General features: G+C 53.6%; 2 protein-coding genes across 4 annotated transcripts in view; one reads left to right on the forward strand and one right to left on the reverse strand.

Moving 5' to 3' along the window:
• Positions 1 to 526: 526 nt before the first annotated feature.
• On the forward strand, positions 527 to 10,531 carry CREB3L3 (cAMP responsive element binding protein 3-like 3). 3 transcript variants are annotated; one of them, XM_008584408.1, is made up of 10 exons: positions 527 to 553; positions 1,012 to 1,140; positions 1,638 to 1,938; positions 2,661 to 2,779; positions 4,988 to 5,125; positions 6,061 to 6,167; positions 8,401 to 8,469; positions 9,624 to 9,708; positions 9,923 to 10,019; positions 10,218 to 10,531. In XM_008584408.1, the coding sequence occupies exons 1-10, from the start codon at positions 527 to 529 to the stop codon at positions 10,529 to 10,531; spliced, it is 1,386 nt and encodes a 461-aa protein (XP_008582630.1). The 3 variants fall into 3 exon arrangements, with proteins under 3 accessions (XP_008582630.1, XP_008582632.1, XP_008582631.1); XM_008584410.1 differs by having other exon boundaries at positions 4,994 to 5,125; XM_008584409.1 differs by having other exon boundaries at positions 1,641 to 1,938.
• Positions 10,532 to 11,390: 859 nt separating this feature from the next.
• Positions 11,391 to 19,145, reverse strand: part of SIRT6 (sirtuin 6) — an 8,547-nt gene continuing 792 nt past the window's right edge. The window contains exons 2-8 of the mRNA XM_008584424.1: positions 18,049 to 18,176; positions 16,194 to 16,376; positions 14,326 to 14,385; positions 12,462 to 12,557; positions 12,306 to 12,386; positions 11,624 to 11,747; positions 11,391 to 11,549 (exon numbers count right to left, since the gene is read on the reverse strand). Of these exons, the coding sequence (XP_008582646.1) occupies positions 11,391 to 11,549; positions 11,624 to 11,747; positions 12,306 to 12,386; positions 12,462 to 12,557; positions 14,326 to 14,385; positions 16,194 to 16,376; positions 18,049 to 18,176 (831 nt within the window). The remainder of the gene's footprint in view (positions 11,550 to 11,623; positions 11,748 to 12,305; positions 12,387 to 12,461; positions 12,558 to 14,325; positions 14,386 to 16,193; positions 16,377 to 18,048; positions 18,177 to 19,145) is intronic.

Below are 19,145 nucleotides of genomic sequence, written 5' to 3' on the forward strand. Positions count from 1 at the left end.
GGAGGGTGGGCAGGAGGTTTCCAGCTCAGATGAGAGAATGGAGTTCCTGGCAGAGGGACCAGCTTTAGCAAAGGCCTGGGCTGGTCCTCCTGGTTTCATTCTGTCCTGGGAGTGGGCAGGACCTGTCTCGGGGCCCCAGACTCTCCTGCAATCTGACATCCGGGGACTCTGAAGAGAAACAGTCCCCGTAAGTAGGGGAGAGGTCATGGCAAAGCGAGGCACCCAGACTTTGGTCTTTGCTCACTGAGGGCTGGAACATCACAAAACACGGAGATAACGGTCTCCCCTCCCCTGCCCCAGCCTGCCCGGGTGTCACTGGTCCTTAACCTCGTCCATCCACCCTGTCCACCAATCAGCCTGCCGGGGGGTGGGCTGGGAGCTCCCTGGGGCTATTTCAGCATCTTTTGGGGGTGGCAGCGACAGAGCCAAGGAGAGGAGCGAGCGAGCCTGGGGAGCCTGCTGGTGGGTGGACCTCCAGCTCGGAGCAGAGACCCAGGAAGCGTCTGGAGCAGAGCTGGCTGGGCCCATGAATGGGGATTTAGCAGCTGGAAAGGTGAGTCCCAGGGGGAACTATGCCAAGAAACCCCTAGCCGCCAGAGCAGGAAGGAAACCCCCACCCCCATTGCACAGATGGGAAGACTGAGGCCCAGGGAGAAAAACGCAAAGAACAAAATCATGCCTCTGTTCTGGTGAGGCTCTGGTCTCTCTCCCAGGTCTCCCTGCCTTCCAGGAGGGGAAATCTTGGGCAGGCTGAGAATGCAGGAGAGGCTCTCTCGACGGTGCATCTCTCTCTAGCACTTTCTAAAGAAACCTGGCTCTCATGCCCTGGGACTTTCTGTATCAGCCCTGCAGTACAGATTGGGATGTGGAAGCAGGGGCAGCGGTTGGCCCAGCCTGGGGGCTGAGCGGGGATTGCACTGAACTGGGAGGAGCTAGGGGTGGTGTGCAGATGGGCGGTGGGGAGGAGATGGGGCTCCACACCCCTCGCAGGTCTGTTCCTCTGTGCCCCAGATGGCATCCTCTTCTGGCCCCATGGGCCCCATCGACAGTCTGGAGCTTCTGGATCTCCTGTTTGACCGGCAGGATGGCATCCTGAGACACGTAGAGATGGGCGAGGATTGGGGCCACCTCGAGGACCAGGTGACAAGCCCACTCCTGACATCCCAGCTGTACAGTTCTGAGCGGACAGACTGAGGCCGCAGGGAGGTCTTTGACTTGCCGGAACCTGGCCAGGACTTGCCTCAGCTCTATGCGGCAATTACAGCTCACGGTGCTTGATTTTAGCAGAGCACGTTATTCCATTTTTACCTCTCAGCAACCCCAAGGAGGAGATAGCTTCGGCTCCTTCTTACAGGCAGGAAAACGGAGGCCCTGAGAGGGGCGGGAACTTGTCCAAGGTCACACAGCAATTCGGAGTTGGGTCCAAACTCAAATTTGGGGCTCGTGCCTCTCTGTCTGGGTGTTCCCATGTCATATGTTGCATTTGAGCTCCAACAACCCCAGGAGGAAGGAGCATTAGCTCCAACTGGAGAAAAGACATCTATGCCCAGAGAGGGTCAGTGGTTTGTCCAGAGTCACACAGCAATCTAGAGCAGAGTGAGGACCTGCTAATTCCTACGCCTTCCTCTCCACCCCAGCAGGGCCTGCCAGGTCAGGACTCTGATGACTTTCTCAGCTCCATCCTGGGCTCTGGAGACTCAGTGCCCAGCTCGCCGCTCTGGTCTCCTGCAGCCAGTGACAGTGGCATTTCTGAAGACTTGCCCTCCGACCCCCAGGACACCCCTCCACGCAGCGGACCAGCCGCCATCCCAGCTGGCTGCCATCTTGCCGAGCCTGGCAAGGGACCCTGCCTCTCCTACTGTCCTGGGCCCCCATGCCCCACCAGGACCCCGGGGCCAGTGACCCAAGCGCTGGAGTCCTCAGTGGCCATAGATCTAGGTGAGTTCTGCTGTGTCTCTGCCCAGTGCCCTCACCTGTTCCAGACATTGTACACACATGACCACCCTTTGATTGGGCACCCCTGGTGTACCAGACAGAGCTCTGGCTGGAGGTCTGCTGCCACTGAGGCATCCTTTGTCCCTTGAGCCTTGCAACAAGCTCTTATTGGGTATTGGAGAGTTGGTGAAACTGAGGCTCAGAGAGGTGAAGTCACTTACCCAAGGTCACACAGCTCTGCCCTGTCAAGGTTTAAGATAAGGGCTACCTGACCCAAAGTTTGTGAACTCGGGCAGCAAGCCTGTTGTGTGCTAGGTGCCAGGAGGGAGGGAGCCAGAGGTGAATCAGTCCTTTTCCCTGCCCCACAGGGGAGATAAGGCCAGGCTGGCTGCAGATCTCGCCTGTAATCCTGTGTGATAACAGCCACTCCCTCCTGGACTGGCAATAGGTGTCCTGACAATGTCCTGTGCCTTCTTTAACCTTGTGGGACAGACGGAGACATGCCCTGATGAATTTGGTTTCCATCTTGCAGGAGTGGGGAGACCGAGGTACCAGTGAGGGCTGTGCCCTTCAGCCCAGGCCTTGGGGATCCCAAGTTCTGCCAGAAGTTCTGAGTACCATAGAATCAATCCTGGCAGACTGCCTGGAGGAGGCAGATGGAGGCCGAGAGCTCAGGTGCCCCTGCCTGACACCAACCCTGTCTCTGTCCCCATCTGCCCTGTCAGAAATGTGGAGCCCAGGAGGAGGCCTCTACGCTGAGGAGCAGGCCAGGCTGGCTGACTCGCCCCTGCGCTGCAATCTCACGGTGAAAGATCTGCTCCTCTCCGGCAGCACTGGGGACCTGGTGAGAATCCCCCACCCCATTCCCAGGGGCATCGGAGCTAGGGGGGCCACTGCAGTTCATGGAGTCCTAATATCCCCATTTTAGAGACTGGAAAACGGAGTTACAGAAAGGGGCTGGGATTGGCCCAAGGTCACATACGAGCAAGTCATTGGATTCCAGTCCTGGGTTCACTATCTCCCGGGCTGGGGCACTCCCCACTGCAGTAGTAGTAAAAACTAAAAATAAATAACTAAATCTTACCAAGTACCAGCTATATGGCAGGCACTGTTCTAAATGCTTTAAACTTATCTTTAAATTCACAGCAACCCTAAAGATTGGGGCTTTTATTATCTTGATTTTTCATATGAGGAAACGGGCACAGAGAGGTTCAGTCGTTTGCCCTAAGCCACACAGCTGCTGCAGGCTTGTTCCCTGGGCCGGCCTATGGGGTCTATTGCACAATGACGGAGGGCCATCGACCCTGCCGAGGGCTTCACACACCCATAGACACATCTGATAACCCCATTGGTGTCCGCATCTTGCAGATGAGAAAGTCGGAGCCCAGAGAGGTTAAGCCACAAACCCAAAGTCACACAGCGTGCAAGCAGCAGAGCCAGGGTTTGAACTCCTACTTCTCTGACACCAAAGGTCATCCTGACAATCTCAAGGGAAGGCCAGGGTGTCCCTGGCAACTTCTGAGACATACAGTGAGTACCAGCTGTATGCTCAGCCTCTAGGGTCTCATAGTCAAGATGGGGAGGCTCACTGCTCAGGGATGTGTAAAGACGAGGGAGAGACCCGGAGCATCATGTAGATCCAGGAAAGCTTCCTGGAGGAGGTGGCACTTCAACAGGCCTCGAAGGATGGGAAAGGAGCATGGCTGCTTTGGAAATAACTGCCTTTTATAAATGCATCATTTTTTTCATATAATTGTTCTACATGTCAGCAACCTTGGGATGTGGGGGACTTTATTCCCGTTTCTCAGATGCGGACAGACACAGAGGCTTGCATCCTGGTTGGGCTGATCAATGGCCTCCAAGTCTAGATAGTGGAGTTTGAACCGAAGAGTGACAGGGTGGCCCATGAAGGGTGATTAATAGAGAAGATGAGGTGGGAAGAGGAAGAGACGGACAGGCAGACAGTGGTCCCGGTTAGTCGTTCCAGGCAGAAGTGTTAAGTCCAGTCCTGCCAGGAGGGACAGCTCTGCGTCCCTTGGAGAGGGCAGAACAGCCACCAGTGGGCAAGCTACGGGGAGCCACAGTCCAGCTTAGCAGGAGAGAAAACGCGCTTGCCATGATGTCTCACCAGATGCCACGTGGCTCTCGGCAAAGGTGCTGTGGACAGGGACTGACGGGGGGAGACAAGTTCACCCTTCAGGACAGATATTTCCCCCCTTCAGATATTTCCGAGTCTCCGAGTCCAGGGTGTGACGTTTTTAAGACTTTGACACTCTGATAACAAGTTTCTTTCATTCTAAATGTTTATTTTTTATAACTTAAATTCAATTAAAAATTTGGGGAATAGAATAAGCAAATGTGTTCACATGGTCCAAGTCCCAAAGGCACAACTGGGTGTGTGGGGACAACTCCCCTCCCCCAGCCCCAGTTACTGGCCACTCGGCTTCCACGTAAGTTCTGTCTCCTTCCAAAGAGATTCTTCTTCCTCCTCCTTGTTTTTAGGTCAGCGTAGAAAGTAGCGCGCCACACGGGACACCGTTCTGCCACCTCATTTTTTTTAACTTGACAGTTTGTCGTGGCATTTGCTTCATGTCGTGATATGGAAGGTCCCATCCTTTTTCACAACTGTGTAGTACTCGATCGTATGGACTGGGACACACTTGATCTAACCCCTTCCCTATTTGTTGGCTATTTCTATCGCTTCCAATCATTTGCTATTGCAGACATCTCTGCAATGAAGGTTCAGAGCCTGGAACAGTGCCTGGCATATAGTAGGTACCCGAGAAGTGGTTGCTGAATGACTATTTGTTGAAGAAGTGAAAAACCTGGTGCCTGGGTCCTTTCGCACACGTGTGCAGACATCTGTAGGATCATTCCTGGAAGCAGAATGGCCGAGTCAAAAGACTGCGCATGTGTTATTTGGAGCCCTGTTGCCAGTGGAGATCCTACCGTGAAATGGATTGAAAATGTCTGGCATTTGATGTCTCTTTCATTTCTGAGAGGCTGTTGGTTTCCTTGGCCCCGATGCAATTTCTCTGCTTTTTCCCCACAGCATCAGCCTCACTCAGCAGCCCCACACCTGTTGCGACCTGGACCTGGCCAATGTCAGGAGCTGGTGCTGACAGAAGACGAGAAGAGGCTGCTGGCCAAAGAAGGTATCACCCTGCCCACCCAGCTACCCCTCACCAAGGTGAGTTGGGGGGCCCTTTGCTCCGGTTCTCTACCGCTTTCCCTTAGCTACTCCCATGAGTCTCGCCTTTAGTCTGCCTGCACTAGAGTACTAGGACATGTCTGTCACCAGAGCTAGAAAAATTAGCCAGAAGCCCCGTTCTAAATTCAACTCAGAGAGAGCAACTCTTGACACTCAAGAATGAAAGGTGGACTTCAGGTAGTGGCAGTGTGGGTGCAGGTGGCCTTCTTTGTGACTGTCATGCATAATCATTGCCCCTCCTAAACCAGAGCTTACAAACTGTGTATGCATGCCAGGCATATCCTGCAGACGTGTTTTGGTTGGACTATACTGCACTTTATAAATGTTTGAGTTGGCTGCTAACATTTTTCTGACCAGGAGATTTCACATAAGTGAGTAGCTGAGGTTCCTCTTTCCATATTCTCACACCTCCACATGCAAACACCAGCAGCTGAGTAGAGGCTGGGGCTCTCTAGCTCGCCGCAGTGCCCATCCCGTCTGTTTCATTCAACATCAATACCTGCGTTTGCCATTTACATCTGAAAACATCAATGGGTCTTAACAGGGCAGAGAAAGGGGCTGTTCCCAGAGATGGCCACAAGGGGGCAGGATGGCACCAATGCAGAAAGGCTGCCGGTTAATTTGGTAGGCTGCGGGGGCTGGCCGCTTAGCTCAATTTGTTAGAACGTGGTGCTGCTAGAACCAATGTGCAGGGTTCGATCCCTGTGCCGGCCAGCTACCGAGAAAAGCTAATTTTATAGGATTAGGAGCTGGGAAAACCATCAGAACCCAGGAGCCTCCTAGAAACTCTGAAAGAATTTGGGGTGAGGAGAGCTGGTCTTCAAGTCATTAGGAGTCTGCCCCAGGTCCCCGGGTCAGGACACCAGAGAGGACTGTCCAGATTGACTGAGCCCTCTCCCCGTTTCACTCGGCAGTACGAGGAACGGGTGCTGAAAAAAATCCGTCGGAAAATCCGGAACAAGCAGTCGGCCCAAGAAAGCAGAAAAAAGAAGAAGGAATACATCGATGGTCTGGAGACTCGGTAGTGCTGGGCCGTGGATTCTACACTCACAGGGGAAACTGAGGACGAGAGAGGGGGGTGCGAAGTGGCTAAGGTCACACGTTTTAGGGCTTGACAAAATTAGGATTGATTTCCCTCTCTGGGAGAGACTGTTTTTTGTACTGATTACAGAGATGGAAGGAAGCATAGAGACAGCACGAGGCAAGGGTTCGGGGATTGCTTTACCCCCTGGAAGATGTGGTGGCAAGAAAGGATAAGGTGCGACCCATCCTGTTGTACTGATTACAGAGATGGAAGGAAGCATAGAGACAGCACGAGGCAAGGGTTCTGGGATTGCTTTACCCCCTGGAAGATGTGGTGGCAAGAAAGGATAAGGTGCGACCCATCCTGTCCTGACTCTCGTCTGAGAATAGGGCACTGACTTTCTTGCCTGAGCAATACTGGTCCCCAGCTGTCATGGCTTCCTTGGGTGAAGGAAAGATGGAGGGGAGCTCATTCGTGGCAGAACTTTCTCAAGCTAAAAACCCAAATCTCATCTAATCACCTCTGTCTTAACTCACTTAGGATACTGAGGGGACAGCCTCTCTATTCTTAAAAAAAAAAGAAAAAACCCATAAACAAACAAACAAACAAATGAAACACACTTTTTCAACCAAGGATGAATTTATTGAATGTTACAGGTCTATGTGTGCTCTCTATTTCTTCTGGAGTCAGTATGGGATGTCATCTTTTCCTCGGAAGTTGTCCATTTCAAATCTATTGACATAAAATTGTTCATAATTCCCCCCTATTATTTTTTAACCTCTACAATATCTGCAGTTGTACCTTTTTAAATTCTTCCTGTTGTTTATTTGTAACTTCTCTATTATTTTCTTGATGAATCTTGCTAGAGGTTTGTCTATTTTACTATCTTTATCAAAGAATGAATTCCCCTCTTTTCCTTTCACCCACTTGTATTTTTGTTTTCTAGTTTACTCATTTCTATTCTTATCTTTATAATATCCTTTATTCGTTTTTCCTTTTTTTAGGGGGGGGGGAGGCAGCTGGCCAGTATGGGGATCCAAACCCTTGACCTTGGTGTTATAACACCGCTTTCTAACCAAGTGAGTTAATTGGTCAGCTCTCCTTTCTTTATTTTTTTGAGTGAGGGTTATTCTTTTGTTCTTTCACCAACTTTTAAATGTGTATGCTCATTTAGGGCTATGCATTTTCCTCTTAGCACTGCTTTAGCTGCACCCCATGTATTTTGATGCATATTATCATCCTTATCATTTGGTCCTTAGGTCTTTTCTAATTTATATTATAAATTCTTCCTTATACAATGAGTTATTTAGAGGAGGGCTTTTCGGTAGGGAAATTTATTCTCTTCTCTGGTTGCTATATGTGTGGCTTACCTTCTGGAAAGGGGCCCTAGATCCTTAGACATCTTTCTGGAGAACAAAGCACATAATCCCACTGCTTTCCATAAGAAAAATGAATCTATAGCAGGTCCAAGAGTCTCAGGCCTTATGATGGGGATTTGTCCAAAAGTTCCCCATAAAATCCTCTGGTCCCACATCCTTACTTCCTATATTCCACTCGCCTCTGCCTTGGGAGTGGAGATGTGGACAGACACCTGCCTCATGCCCACCCTCATTCCCTGATTTGAATATTCCAGTCTACATCTGAGTGCTCTGAGTCAAGACCACATTTACAGATTGAGGTTGGTGGGAAAGGTGGGATCTCCAGCCTGGCTTCCAGAACCATAAATGAAACGATCATTATTCTGTTTCTGAAGTGCAATCTGGTGATCCCTTGGTCATGTGACTCATGTCATCCTTCCAACCACCCTATGAGCTGGGTAATTGTCTCCCCATTTTACAATGAGGGAACTGAGATCAGAGAGTGGAGTGGCTCAAAGTTACAGGGAGGAAGAGGGTTGTAATTCAGGGATCCTCAGGCTCCCAGGTCCCTGGCTGTCCTGTCTTCTGTAAGCATCACTGCCTGAGTTTGGCATTTCCATTCCCAATCCTGGGGGTCCAGCCTTGAATGAAGCCCCCCACACCAATGCAGAGATGGGATCTGGAAACCAGGAAGACATGGGTGGGTTCAAATCCCAGCCCCGTCATAGACTTGCCAGGTGACCTTGGATGAGTGACCTCCCCTCTCTGGCCTTGAGTTCCCAGCCTGTAAAGTGGGGCATCCTAGGGAGATGTCAGTTGAGCCCATTGGTGACAGACATATTCTGAACATGACCATGTAATTGTCCCTGCAGAATGTCAGCCTGCACTGCCCAGAATCAGGAGTTGCAGAGAAAAGTCTTGCATCTCGAGAAGCAAAATCTGTGAGTCTGGATCCAGCTGGGGCAGAGGATGGGGGGGCAGCCCCAGAGTCCCTTGAAGGAGCAGAAGGGCAGAAAGCCTGTGTGGTGGCAGGAGAGGGCAGGGAATAAGGGCTCCACCTATAAAGGGGGCTGGTTGCATAGATGAGGGGATTTGGACTTGGGGCCTCAAAGGATGTGTAGGAGTTCGCTAAGGAGAAGGTGCTCCCTCAGGAGGCTAAGAGCATGATGCTTTGGAGAACTGCTCCTGCTTCTATCTATGGAGAGCATCCATCCAGTCAATATTTATTTAGTATCTACTCTGCACCAGGTGTAGTTCTGGGCACCGAGACTACAACAGGGAGCAAAACACAAGAAAACAGACACAGTTTCTCCACTTAGAACTCATGGTCTAGTGGGAGACAAAATATAGAAAAGATCATTCAAATAGCCATAGACACTGGGAATAAAAATGAATCAGGATAAAGTGCTAGAAAGTGGTGAGGGGTCTCTTTTGACAGAGAGGTCAGAGAAGGTTTCTCCGAGGAGGTGACATTTGAGGTGAGACCTGATGAATGAGAAAGAACGATCTACAAAAATACCTGGGGGAACAGTGTCTTTGGCACAGAGGGCACAGCATGTGCAAAGGTCCTGAGGCAGGACTCTGCCTGGCATGTTGGAGAAACAGTGAGGAGGCCTGTGTGGCTGGAGCAGAGAGGGTGAGGGAGAGAGGGAGGGGACAGGGCAGGTCGTGCAGGGCCTTGTGGGCCACAGGGAGGACTTGGGCTTTTATCTCAAGTGAGGTGGGAGTCCTGGGAAGGTTGGGAGAGGCTGATTCATATTTGAAAAGTGCCCTCTGGCTGTTGTGTGCAGCATGAACCCAAGGGGGGACAGGAGAGGCCTGGGGGTACCAGAGAAGAGGCTGGGACTGGCTTCCAGGTGTCCAGTGAATGATAGGGAGGCCTGGGTGGGGGAGGTGGTGGTGACAGACAAGTGGGTGGAGTGTTCAATGGAGATTTGTTGATGCAAAAAGGGAGAGTCTGGGACTTCCAGGAGGAGCAGGGCCTTGAAGGGTGGACAGAATTCAGACTTCAGCGAGGCTGCAGGACCTTGGGAATGGACGGGAAGCCCAACTCTGGCCTTGCAGAGCTCAACCAAGGCCTGCTTGTCCCTCTAAGGTCGCTCTTAGAGCAGCTGAAGAAACTCCAGGCCATCGTTGTCCAGTCCACCAGCAAGTCGGCCCAGACGGGCACCTGCATAGCAGTGAGTCCTGGCCCCCAGTCCCCCTGGCCCATAGGGTACACAGGGTCCTAGGCCTTGGCAGAGGGGCCTGGGGGGAGGGGAGTCCGAGTAGTAGCAGAGCCTCGTGCCCCAGCTCAAGCACAATCCGGTCTTGTGGGCCTCAGTTTCCCTGCCTATGGGAAGAGCGTGCTCATGGGAGAGGGGGAGGGGGTGACCCTGTCCGCATCTCTGCCAGGTCCTGCTGCTGTCCTTTGCCCTTATCATCCTGCCCTCCATCAGCCCTTTCGCCGCCAACAAAGCCGAGAGCCCCGGGGACTTCACACCCGTGCGAGGTAGGTGGGCCCTGCCCTCAAACCCCCTCCTGTGACTGCACCATGGGCACAATCCCCTCGGCTCCCCAAATCACCATCCTGTGCTCCTGGGTAGGGGGAGGAGACCCCTGTGCCACTGTTCCCTAAGGCTGGGGGCTAGAGGATGGACAGGACTCCAGTCCCCACCCTGTTCCGCGTGCCTCCCCCATGTCTGCTTAGTCTTCTCCAGAACTCTGCACAACGATGCTGCATCCCGCGTGGCCCCCGACGCCATGCCAGGCTCCGAGGCCCCGGGACCCTGGCCCGAGGCTGGCACACCCCACGAAAAGCCTCCAGGCAGCCCCGGGTTGGACTGGGGCTTTCGGGACACACCGGACCTGGGCAATTCGACGGGGGAGCTGGACAACTCGACCCTGATCCTGGGCAACATGACGGAGAAGCTGGGCCGAGCCACCCTGCTGGACTGGGTGGCACCCGAGCCAGTGCTCAGCCCGAAACGTGCTGGGATGGAGGCGGCGGGGGACGAGCTGTGAGCAACGCCAGGTCATGCGCCCAGGCCCCTCTGCTATGCAGGGGCACTTCGGGGGTGCTGCAGTGGACGGCGTCAAACCCGGGGATTGGAGGTGAGGCGGAGACCCCTGCAGAGGTGCCAGGAGGAAGAAACACAGACTCACAGCGACACACCCAGGGACTGCCTGAGGCCCACGCGGAAATGGACACTCAGACACAGCACAAAGATGTGGTGACAATGCCTGAGAAGCGCACACACTGACCGGGGCGCAGAAGGAAACAGACAAACACACAGCCTGACACGGACCCAGACGGACAGACGGACAGACACAGACCGAACAGAAGCCGCTGCAACTCCGCCGCGGCGGACCTCCCTGCCTCCCTCGCACACTGGGAGAAGGAAGCGGCCCAGACTGCGGGGACCCTGGCCCCGGAGCGCGGGGTGCGCTGCAGACTTCGGGGCGGCCTCGGCCCGCAGCCGCCCCCTTTTCTAAGACTGCCTGATTCTCAATAAAGTATTTTGACAGAGCACTGTTCGGGCTCGGAGGCGGAGTGGAGTGGGTGCGGCGGGGGCTGAAGCGGAGTCTAGGCCTCCCCACACTCTGCCTGGGCGGGGGGAGCGAGGTGCGGGGTCCCCATCCCCGGGCGGGAGCCGCGGCCGCCGAGACGCCGCTTCAGCACCTTGGAGAGCGGCGGGGCGGAAGCCAAGGATTGCTGGGACTGCCGGCCACCACCAGAAGCCAGGAAGAGGCAGGAAGGAGCCTCCCCTACAGGGTTCAGTGGGAGCACGGCCCTGACACACCTTGATTTTGGACTTCTGGCCTGCAGACTGTGAGAAAATAAATTTCTATTGTTTTAAACCCCTCAGTTGGTGGTCATTTGTTAGGGTAGCCCCAGGAAACTAACACAGGGCAGGGGCGGCAGGGCCCTCTCCAGCAGACGGGGGCCATCCCAGGTGGGGATCTCCAACCCCAGGTGTTTCATGAGCTGGGTCATGACCTCGTCTACATAGCCGTGGATGCGCAGGTCGGCATGGCGGTCCTGTGGGGGTGGGGACAGGTCAGGTGGCAGCAGAGGGAACATGGGGGTCAGGCAGGGTGGACTCAGGCACATACATGTTTGGTGGGCTGAAGGTTGATGATGACCAGTCGGCCTCCCCGGCGCTTGGTGGCGAGTGGCAGGTTCCCACTGGGCCGGATTTGTAGCGAGGTGCCCAGGGTGATGGACAGGTCAGCACTCCTGGGTCCAGGGAGCATGGGCTTGGTTTGATCCCCCATCCTAACCCTTCTCCTGCCAACATGGCAGCCCTGGGTGTCCAACTCGCACTACAGCCACCTCCGCTTCCCCACTAGGCTTCTGGGCTGCCCTGGGTCCTGCCCCTGTCCCTTCCCCTCTGCCTGAGACACCTCTATACTCTATTGGCAGAAACGGAGTCGCTGATCTGGGTGGGACTTTATCTACTGTCCGTGTCACCGGAGCGTCATAGTGTGGTAAAGAGCTGGGACTCCTGGGTTGGAATCCTGGCTTGGTCACCTCCTGGCTGGGTAACACTGGATGAAGGAGTCACCTGGATAAAACCTCACTGTCCTCACCTGCAAAATGGGCCTTGTGCAGCACCCACAGAGCGCCACGAGGGGAAGATGGAGTGTGTGAAGTCCCTGGCCCAGGCCACCTCTTCCAGGAAGCCTTCCCGGACTCCATCTCCAAGCCGGAGGCCCTGCCCCATGCTGCAGCTGGCTGGGTCTCTGCCTGTCACCCCCACCTGCCCCCCACCCTGGGCTCATCGGGTGGTCAGACCTGCTGGCCTGGTCAGCAAGAGCCAGGTCCCGGTCGGGCAGAGCATCTTCCCAGTCGAGGATGGTGTCTCTCAGCTCCCCCCTGTGGTGGGAGGGCGTGGGGTGAGCAGGAGGGCCTCCGCCCTGCAGGGGTTAGGGCGAGCGAGGAATCACTCACCTGCAGGCCCGCAGCCCCCTTGCCTTGGCCACAGTGCAGAGGCGGCCCGTGGGCTTGAGGCCCATGCTGCCCACCACGGCGTCCCGGACGTACCGCCTGCATTGGGGGAGCAACAGGGAGGGCCGGGGCCCGGTCAGCCCACGCTGCTGCCCCATCTGGGTGGCTCCTGTGCTTTCTCTGGGAAGATGTTGTTCCAGGGAAGTGGGGGGTCACTTGATCCAAATCTAACCATGATGAAACATGCCACAAACCCCAAACGAGGGGCTTCTGTGAAGCCATCGGCCTGGGTGCTGCACAAACCCAACAGCACAGAAAACAAAGGAAGGAAACTGCCCTGGATAAAGGAGCTAAGAGAACCGACCCTGGACTGAACCCCAGACCAGGAAAAAATAGCCACAACGGGAGCACTGGGGGAACGGGCTGAACCTGAATATGGACTAGGGGCTGGATAGCGCTACACTGATATTACTTTTCCTGACTTTAATAATAGTAGTTATGGAAGAGAATGTTGTAGCCCGTGGGTGATAAGCATCTCAAGGGTTTAGGGGCAAAGCATAATGAAGTCTGCAACTTACTTATTTCTTTGGCAGCTGGCGGGTATGGGGATCTGAACCATTGACCTTGGTGTTACCAACACTGCCCTCTACCAACTGGGCTAACCAGCCAGCCCGGCAACTGACTCTTAAATGGTACAGCAAATACCAATAACACACACAGAGAAGAAAAGCCAGTTGTGGGAACATGTTAACAATCAGTGAATCTAGGTCAGAGGTCAGCAAGCTGTGTTGCTGTGGGTCAAATCTGGCCCTCTGCCTTCTGTTTTTGTATAAAGTTTTATTGATGCATAGCCACATCTATTTATGTGTTGTCCATGGTGGCATCCGTGCTACAATGGCAGAGACCAGCAGATGACAGAGACCATCTGGCCTTCAAAGCTGAAGATGTTGACTCCCTGACCTTTTACAGAAAAAGTTTGCTAACTCCTGGTCTAGGGGAGTAGAGTTCATCATATGATTTTTGTGAGCTTTTCCTACATTGGTTTGAGAACTTTTAAAATAAATTTGGGGATGATTTTTTAAAAAAATCGGGGGCCCCACCAGTGGTCTGGTCTTGGGGGAATCCACCTGCAGGGGAGCAGCCACATCCCCACCCAGGCAGATGTCCACAGCTGTGGGGCTGTGCACAGAAGAGGGGAGACACACCCAGAGACCACCACCTCCAGGGAAGGGTCAGCTTTCCCACAGGGGGGGGTCACAATGTGTTGTGGGTTGAATGGTGTCCTTCAAAATGATACATTGAAGTCTCAACCCCCGGTAATTCAGAATGCAACCTTAGTTAAGATGAGGTCCTACTGGGTTAGGGTGGGCCTTTATCCAATGACTGGTATATTATAAGAAAAAGGCACAGAGACAGAGAGAAGACCACATTGGAGACAGATATTGAGCGATATATCTAAAAGCCAAGGATTGCTGGGACTGCCGGCCACCACCAGAAGCCAGGAAGAGGCAGGAAGGAGCCTCCCCTACAGGGTTCAGTGGGAGCACGGCCCTGACACACCTTGATTTTGGACTTCTGGCCTGCAGACTGTGAGAAAATAAATTTCTATTGTTTTAAACCCCTCAGTTGGTGGTCATTTGTTAGGGTAGCCCCAGGAAACTAACACACCTCCCTGGGAGGAAGGCATGCGCCCAGTCCCACTGCCAGGAGGGCCACACACCCTCTGGGTCTCTGGGAACATCAGAGTTGGCTCACAAGGCCCTTTTGCAGAGAGGTGATAGAAAATGGGGCTGGCGGCTGGGTGGTCGGCATCTGGCACCAGCCTGGGGACAGCGTGGACGAGCCCCTACCCCCATGCAGTACTCACGTCTTACACTTGACACATTCTTCTACAAACATGTTCCCGTGAAGCTCTGCCAGCTTGTCCCTGTGGGAGAAGAAGGAAGAGGCTTGGTGGGGGTGGTGAGGGCTCCCTAGATCCCAAAGCTTTGGCCCTCCTGCTCCAGGAAGTCTTCCCTAACCCTCATACACAAGACTGGCCAACTCCCTCTTTCCAGCTCTTCCAGCTGCTGGATCCACCATCCGCATGCTGTGCATCCCTGGGCAGGTGGCTCAACCTCTCTGAGCCTGAGGAGTCATTAACCCCCGCGGCTGACGCTACCTCCATAAATGGGCAGCCCATTCCGTTCACAAAATGCCTGCCCCTCTGTAAGCACGTGGGACCCTCCCAATGTCACCAGGTTGGAAGTACAGGAATTCTAACTCCCAGTTGCAAGGGAAGAATCTGAGGTGATAAGTGGCCCTGGGGCACGGCTTTGGAGGTAGAGAAATGTGAGATCCAATCCTGACTCCGGTGCTTCTCAGCTGTGTGACCTACAGCAGGCCACTTAACCTCTCTGTGCCTCAGTCCCCATCTGTGAACTGGGACAACAGCGTCCAACTCTTGAGATATTTTGAGGGATCAAATATCAGGCCTGGAAGGCTCTTCCCCACAGCTCCCTCTGTCACCTCTCCCATGTCTCTGTTCAACTGTCAGACAAGCCCTCTCTGATGTCCCTGTTAAAAGCCACATACACTCCCCAAGCCTCCTCTGCTATATTTTTCTCCATGTCTGACACAGAATTGAATTCATTTATTTCTTTTGTTGGCTCCCTCTGTCACCTCTCCCATGTCTCTGTTCAACTGTCAGACAAGCCCTCTCTGATGTCCCTGTTAAAAGCCACATACACTCCCCAACCCTCCTCTGCTATATTTTTCTCCATGTCTGACACAGAATTGAATTCATTTATTTCTTTTGTTTTCTGTTTGTTTCCTCCCTCCTAGAGTATCAACCCTAGGAGGGCAGGAATTCCTGTCTGTCTAGTTCACTCTGTGTCCCACATCTAGGACCATGTGTGGCATGCAGTCAGTAGTAAATAAATAAAGAGTCGTTGAGTGTAGCCCATTTTGCTCCTGTCTGCACACCGTCAGTGGAGGGGACATGGTGCCTATTCCCTGATATACACACACAGGACTGTGACACAATCATGTGGCAAGTAAAATCTCCCTGGTTTTCTCCCCATTCCTGTAAAAGCTCTAATCTCTGGCGCCATGGAAACGTATGTGCTATAAAGTGAGAGACTGTTTGCTTTCACTTCTAGAAACGTCTACACAAGCCAGAAAGCCTTATGTCTGTAGCCATCCGTCTAGTTAATTACTGTGATCTCCCCGAGAGAGTTGAATGGGTTCAGCTGGCACCAGGGCCCTCCCTTAACTATACCATGCCAGGGAGGCAGAGAAAATTCCTTTTTCCTCATTCTCTCATTTATGGAGTGTCTGCTAATTGTATAAACAACCGACCTGGCTCTCATCGGTCACCGCAGGAGTGCAGGCTGGCAAAGTGAGGCAGGGGACAGGGGACACACTTAGTATTAAGAAATCAGCCTGGCCCAGAACACGATGTTCACATTCAGCATAAAATCAATAAAGATAAATATTAAAAACCTAACAAACCACAAATTCTAAACGCTGACAACTCTCCCCCTACCCGCGAGTTCCTCTGCCTCTGGCCCCAGCTGCGATGCTGACTTGAGGGTCCCGGTGGGGACACACACTGAGCCGAGAAAGATCCAGAGAGCTCAGGACTGGAATCTCTTAGAACCAAGAAAAGGGGACCCCAAAGCTTGAGCTGTGCCCATGAGGCGGGAACAAGAGACAACGGCAGGTCTGGAGGGGATGGGGCGGGCTTGGCATTACCTGGGGAAGCCGGAGCGCACGTGCAGCCCATCCACGTTCTGGCTGACCAGGAAGCGCAGGAGGCCCACGCGCTCCAGCTGCACCAGCGCCATGTGCGTCTGTGTGGGCCATGCGCTCTCAAAGGTGGTGTCGAACTTGGGGGTCAGGCCCCGCTCCTCCATCGTCCAGACCCCATGGGGGCCCCTGAAACCGGCAGGTGGGGAGAGGTGCAGGGAGAGAGAGTTTGGGGTAACCAGGGAGAGAGGGGGACAGAAAAAGAGACAGAGCAAGAATCAGAGATGGAGAGACAGAGAGAAAAAGAATCAGAGAGACACAGATGCAGAGAGAAAATTGGAGAGACAGAGACAGACAGAGATAGAGAGAAAAAGAGAATCAGAAACAGAGAAAGAGAGAAATAGAGAGAGAACGAATTTGGGGGAAGAGGGACAGAAAAAGACAGACAGAGATGGAGAAAAAGGTAGAGAAAACAAGACAGAGACAGAGGGACAAACAGAAGGACAGAGGGAGAGGCAGAGAGAGGGAGAGAATATGCACAAGGGCAAAAATTAATTACTCTGTTCAACCAGCACTTCCTGCTGCTGCCCTGAGCCTGGCCCTGGGCTGGGTGATGCTGGGGCCTAATGGACCCAAGCTCTGCCCTACGCCTCAACCTTGTGGGGGACACAGATGGACACGGACCCTCTGGCCCTGTGGGGTCAGGGCTGGGGCAGAGGGAGGGACCTGGGTGGAGTGTGAGAAGGCTTCCTGGAGGAGGCTGGACAGTCTCTTGAAGGGCGAGGGGGACGAGAAGGACAGTGCAGACAGAAGGGGTAAACAAGGCCCGGGTGCTGTCAATAGCCCATGAGTTTGGGGAAATGCAAGTGGTTTAGGGGCTGTGGCAGGAGCAGCAGGGGTGGAAAGTAGAGAGATGACCCAGGGCTGCATCAGGAAAGGCTTTGACTTCCAGCCCGAGGTGTTTGGAACTCTACTGTGCAGCAATAGGGAGCCACAGCAGGTTATGGAAGGGGATGTTTGTGGGGGAGCCTTGCATTAGAATCCTATCTAACATTCCTCCAAGAATCTGCCCTCCTACTGCGAGAATCTGGGCTGGGGGTCTAAGAGGCCTCAGAAAGAGATTATAAATGCAACAGGCTGTTCTTTGGGGAGGGGTTGCAAACTCAGCTACCTATGGGGGCCACCCAGGGGCCACCAGTTTGAGACCCCTGCTTTTCAGCAACAAAACTCTTGTCTAACACAGGTTGCCGGGAGTAAAGGGGAGTTTAGATGTTATCTGGTCTCACATCCTAGTTTACAGAAGAGGGAACTGAGGTCCCGAAAGTTAAACCATTTACCAGACACCAAGTCCTACAGAAAAATACTTGCAAGTGAGTGTGGAGCTAATGGTCCCTAATATCGATTCTTCCTGTGGTAACAGAACCCCAATATGCAGCCATGCATCAGTATAGAAGAAAGAGTACATTTTCCAGCATCCCTTGAAGCTAGGTACGATCAGGTGACCATGTTCTGGACAATGGGTGAGTGGATTTTTGCATGGGACTTCAAGGGACATTTCTGAGAGAGAGGAGTCTTCCTCTTCCCGAGTACCCAGGACTCAGCCAGGAGGAAGGCAGCAGATGGGTTCCAATGCTTGGGCATCTGATCAGGTGACCATGTTCTGGCCAATGGGTGAGTGGATTTTTGCATGGGACTTCAAGGGACATTTCTGAGAGAGAGGAGTCTTCCTCCTCCCGAGTACCCAGGACTCAGCCAGGAGGAAGGCAGCAGATGGGTTCCAATGCTTGGGCATCTTTACTTGCTGGGAAGCGCCTGGCAGCATGGCAGGCCCTGCCTCGACTTCCCCTCCACACTCACAGACCTGAAGTCGGGGATGCCCGAGGCGGTGCTGATGCCGGCACCCGTGTGGAACACCACATTGGAGGACTGCCAGACCAGCCTCGCCAGCTCCCACACCTTCCGCTCCAACTCCTCCGGGGGGTCAAAGATCTAGGGGTGAGGGAGCAGAAGGGAGGGGTCAAAGTGTATCCCCCAAGTGGCAAAGCCATGAGCCACAGACAGAGCTGTCCTCTCCTTGCCCGGGGACCACATTCTCCCAGAGTAGAAAAGACAGCTTGTCCTCATGTCCTTCCTCTGCCCACAGCCCTCCATGGTTCCCACTTCCCTCTGGGAAAAGTCTAAGTCCTGCCCGTGGCCAAAAAGTCCCTGCACAACCTGCCCTGTCACCCCCCTGCTCTCCCCTCCTCCCATTCCCCTCTCACTCACTTTGCTCTAGTCTCCTCACTGCTCTTCCAATGAGCCAGGCACAGTCCTGCCTCAGGGCCTTACACAGGCTGTGCCCTCTGCCTGGAACGCTCTTCCCCGATACGCATATGGCTTCCTCCCTCACCTCGCTTAGGTTTTGGTTCAAATGTCACTGCAGTGACACCTCCCCCAGCCACCTGGTTTCAATGTAGTCCCATGTCTGTCTCCCTCGCTAGAACAAGGAGTTTTTGTCTGTATTGTTTGCTGCTGTAGCCCCAGCACTTAAAAAAGTGCCTGGCACACACTAAGTGCTCAATAAATGTTTGTGGCGTCCAGTGAATAACAGCAGCAGTGAAGGGCGGGATTCACACCATCAGAGCTCATTAAATGCAGGACTGAGAATGAATGGACCAGGCTTCATGGGATGGGGGCAAACTTCACCCCCAGTTGGCAGAAAGGTTGATGGAGTCCCAGAACGGAAGGGACTCGCCCAAAGTCCCACCGTGCAGCGGGGGCAGCCTATGCCTCCGCTTCCCCTACGAGTGGCTGGAAGGATCATTCTGACACACACTGTCCAGGTCCCTCCCAGATCAAACCCCTTCCCCATCACCATCAGGATAAAGTGCCAACTCCTCAGCCTGGCATTTGAGTCCCGTCCTGGCCTGGAGACCTCTCTCGCCTAATCTGTTCTCAACTGTGCCTATTCTCGCCTCC

The sequence above is a fragment of the Galeopterus variegatus genome, unplaced genomic scaffold (genome assembly GCF_000696425.1).
Source record: "Galeopterus variegatus unplaced genomic scaffold, G_variegatus-3.0.2 Scaffold3258, whole genome shotgun sequence".
Classification (NCBI taxonomy): Eukaryota; Metazoa; Chordata; class Mammalia; order Dermoptera; family Cynocephalidae; genus Galeopterus; species Galeopterus variegatus.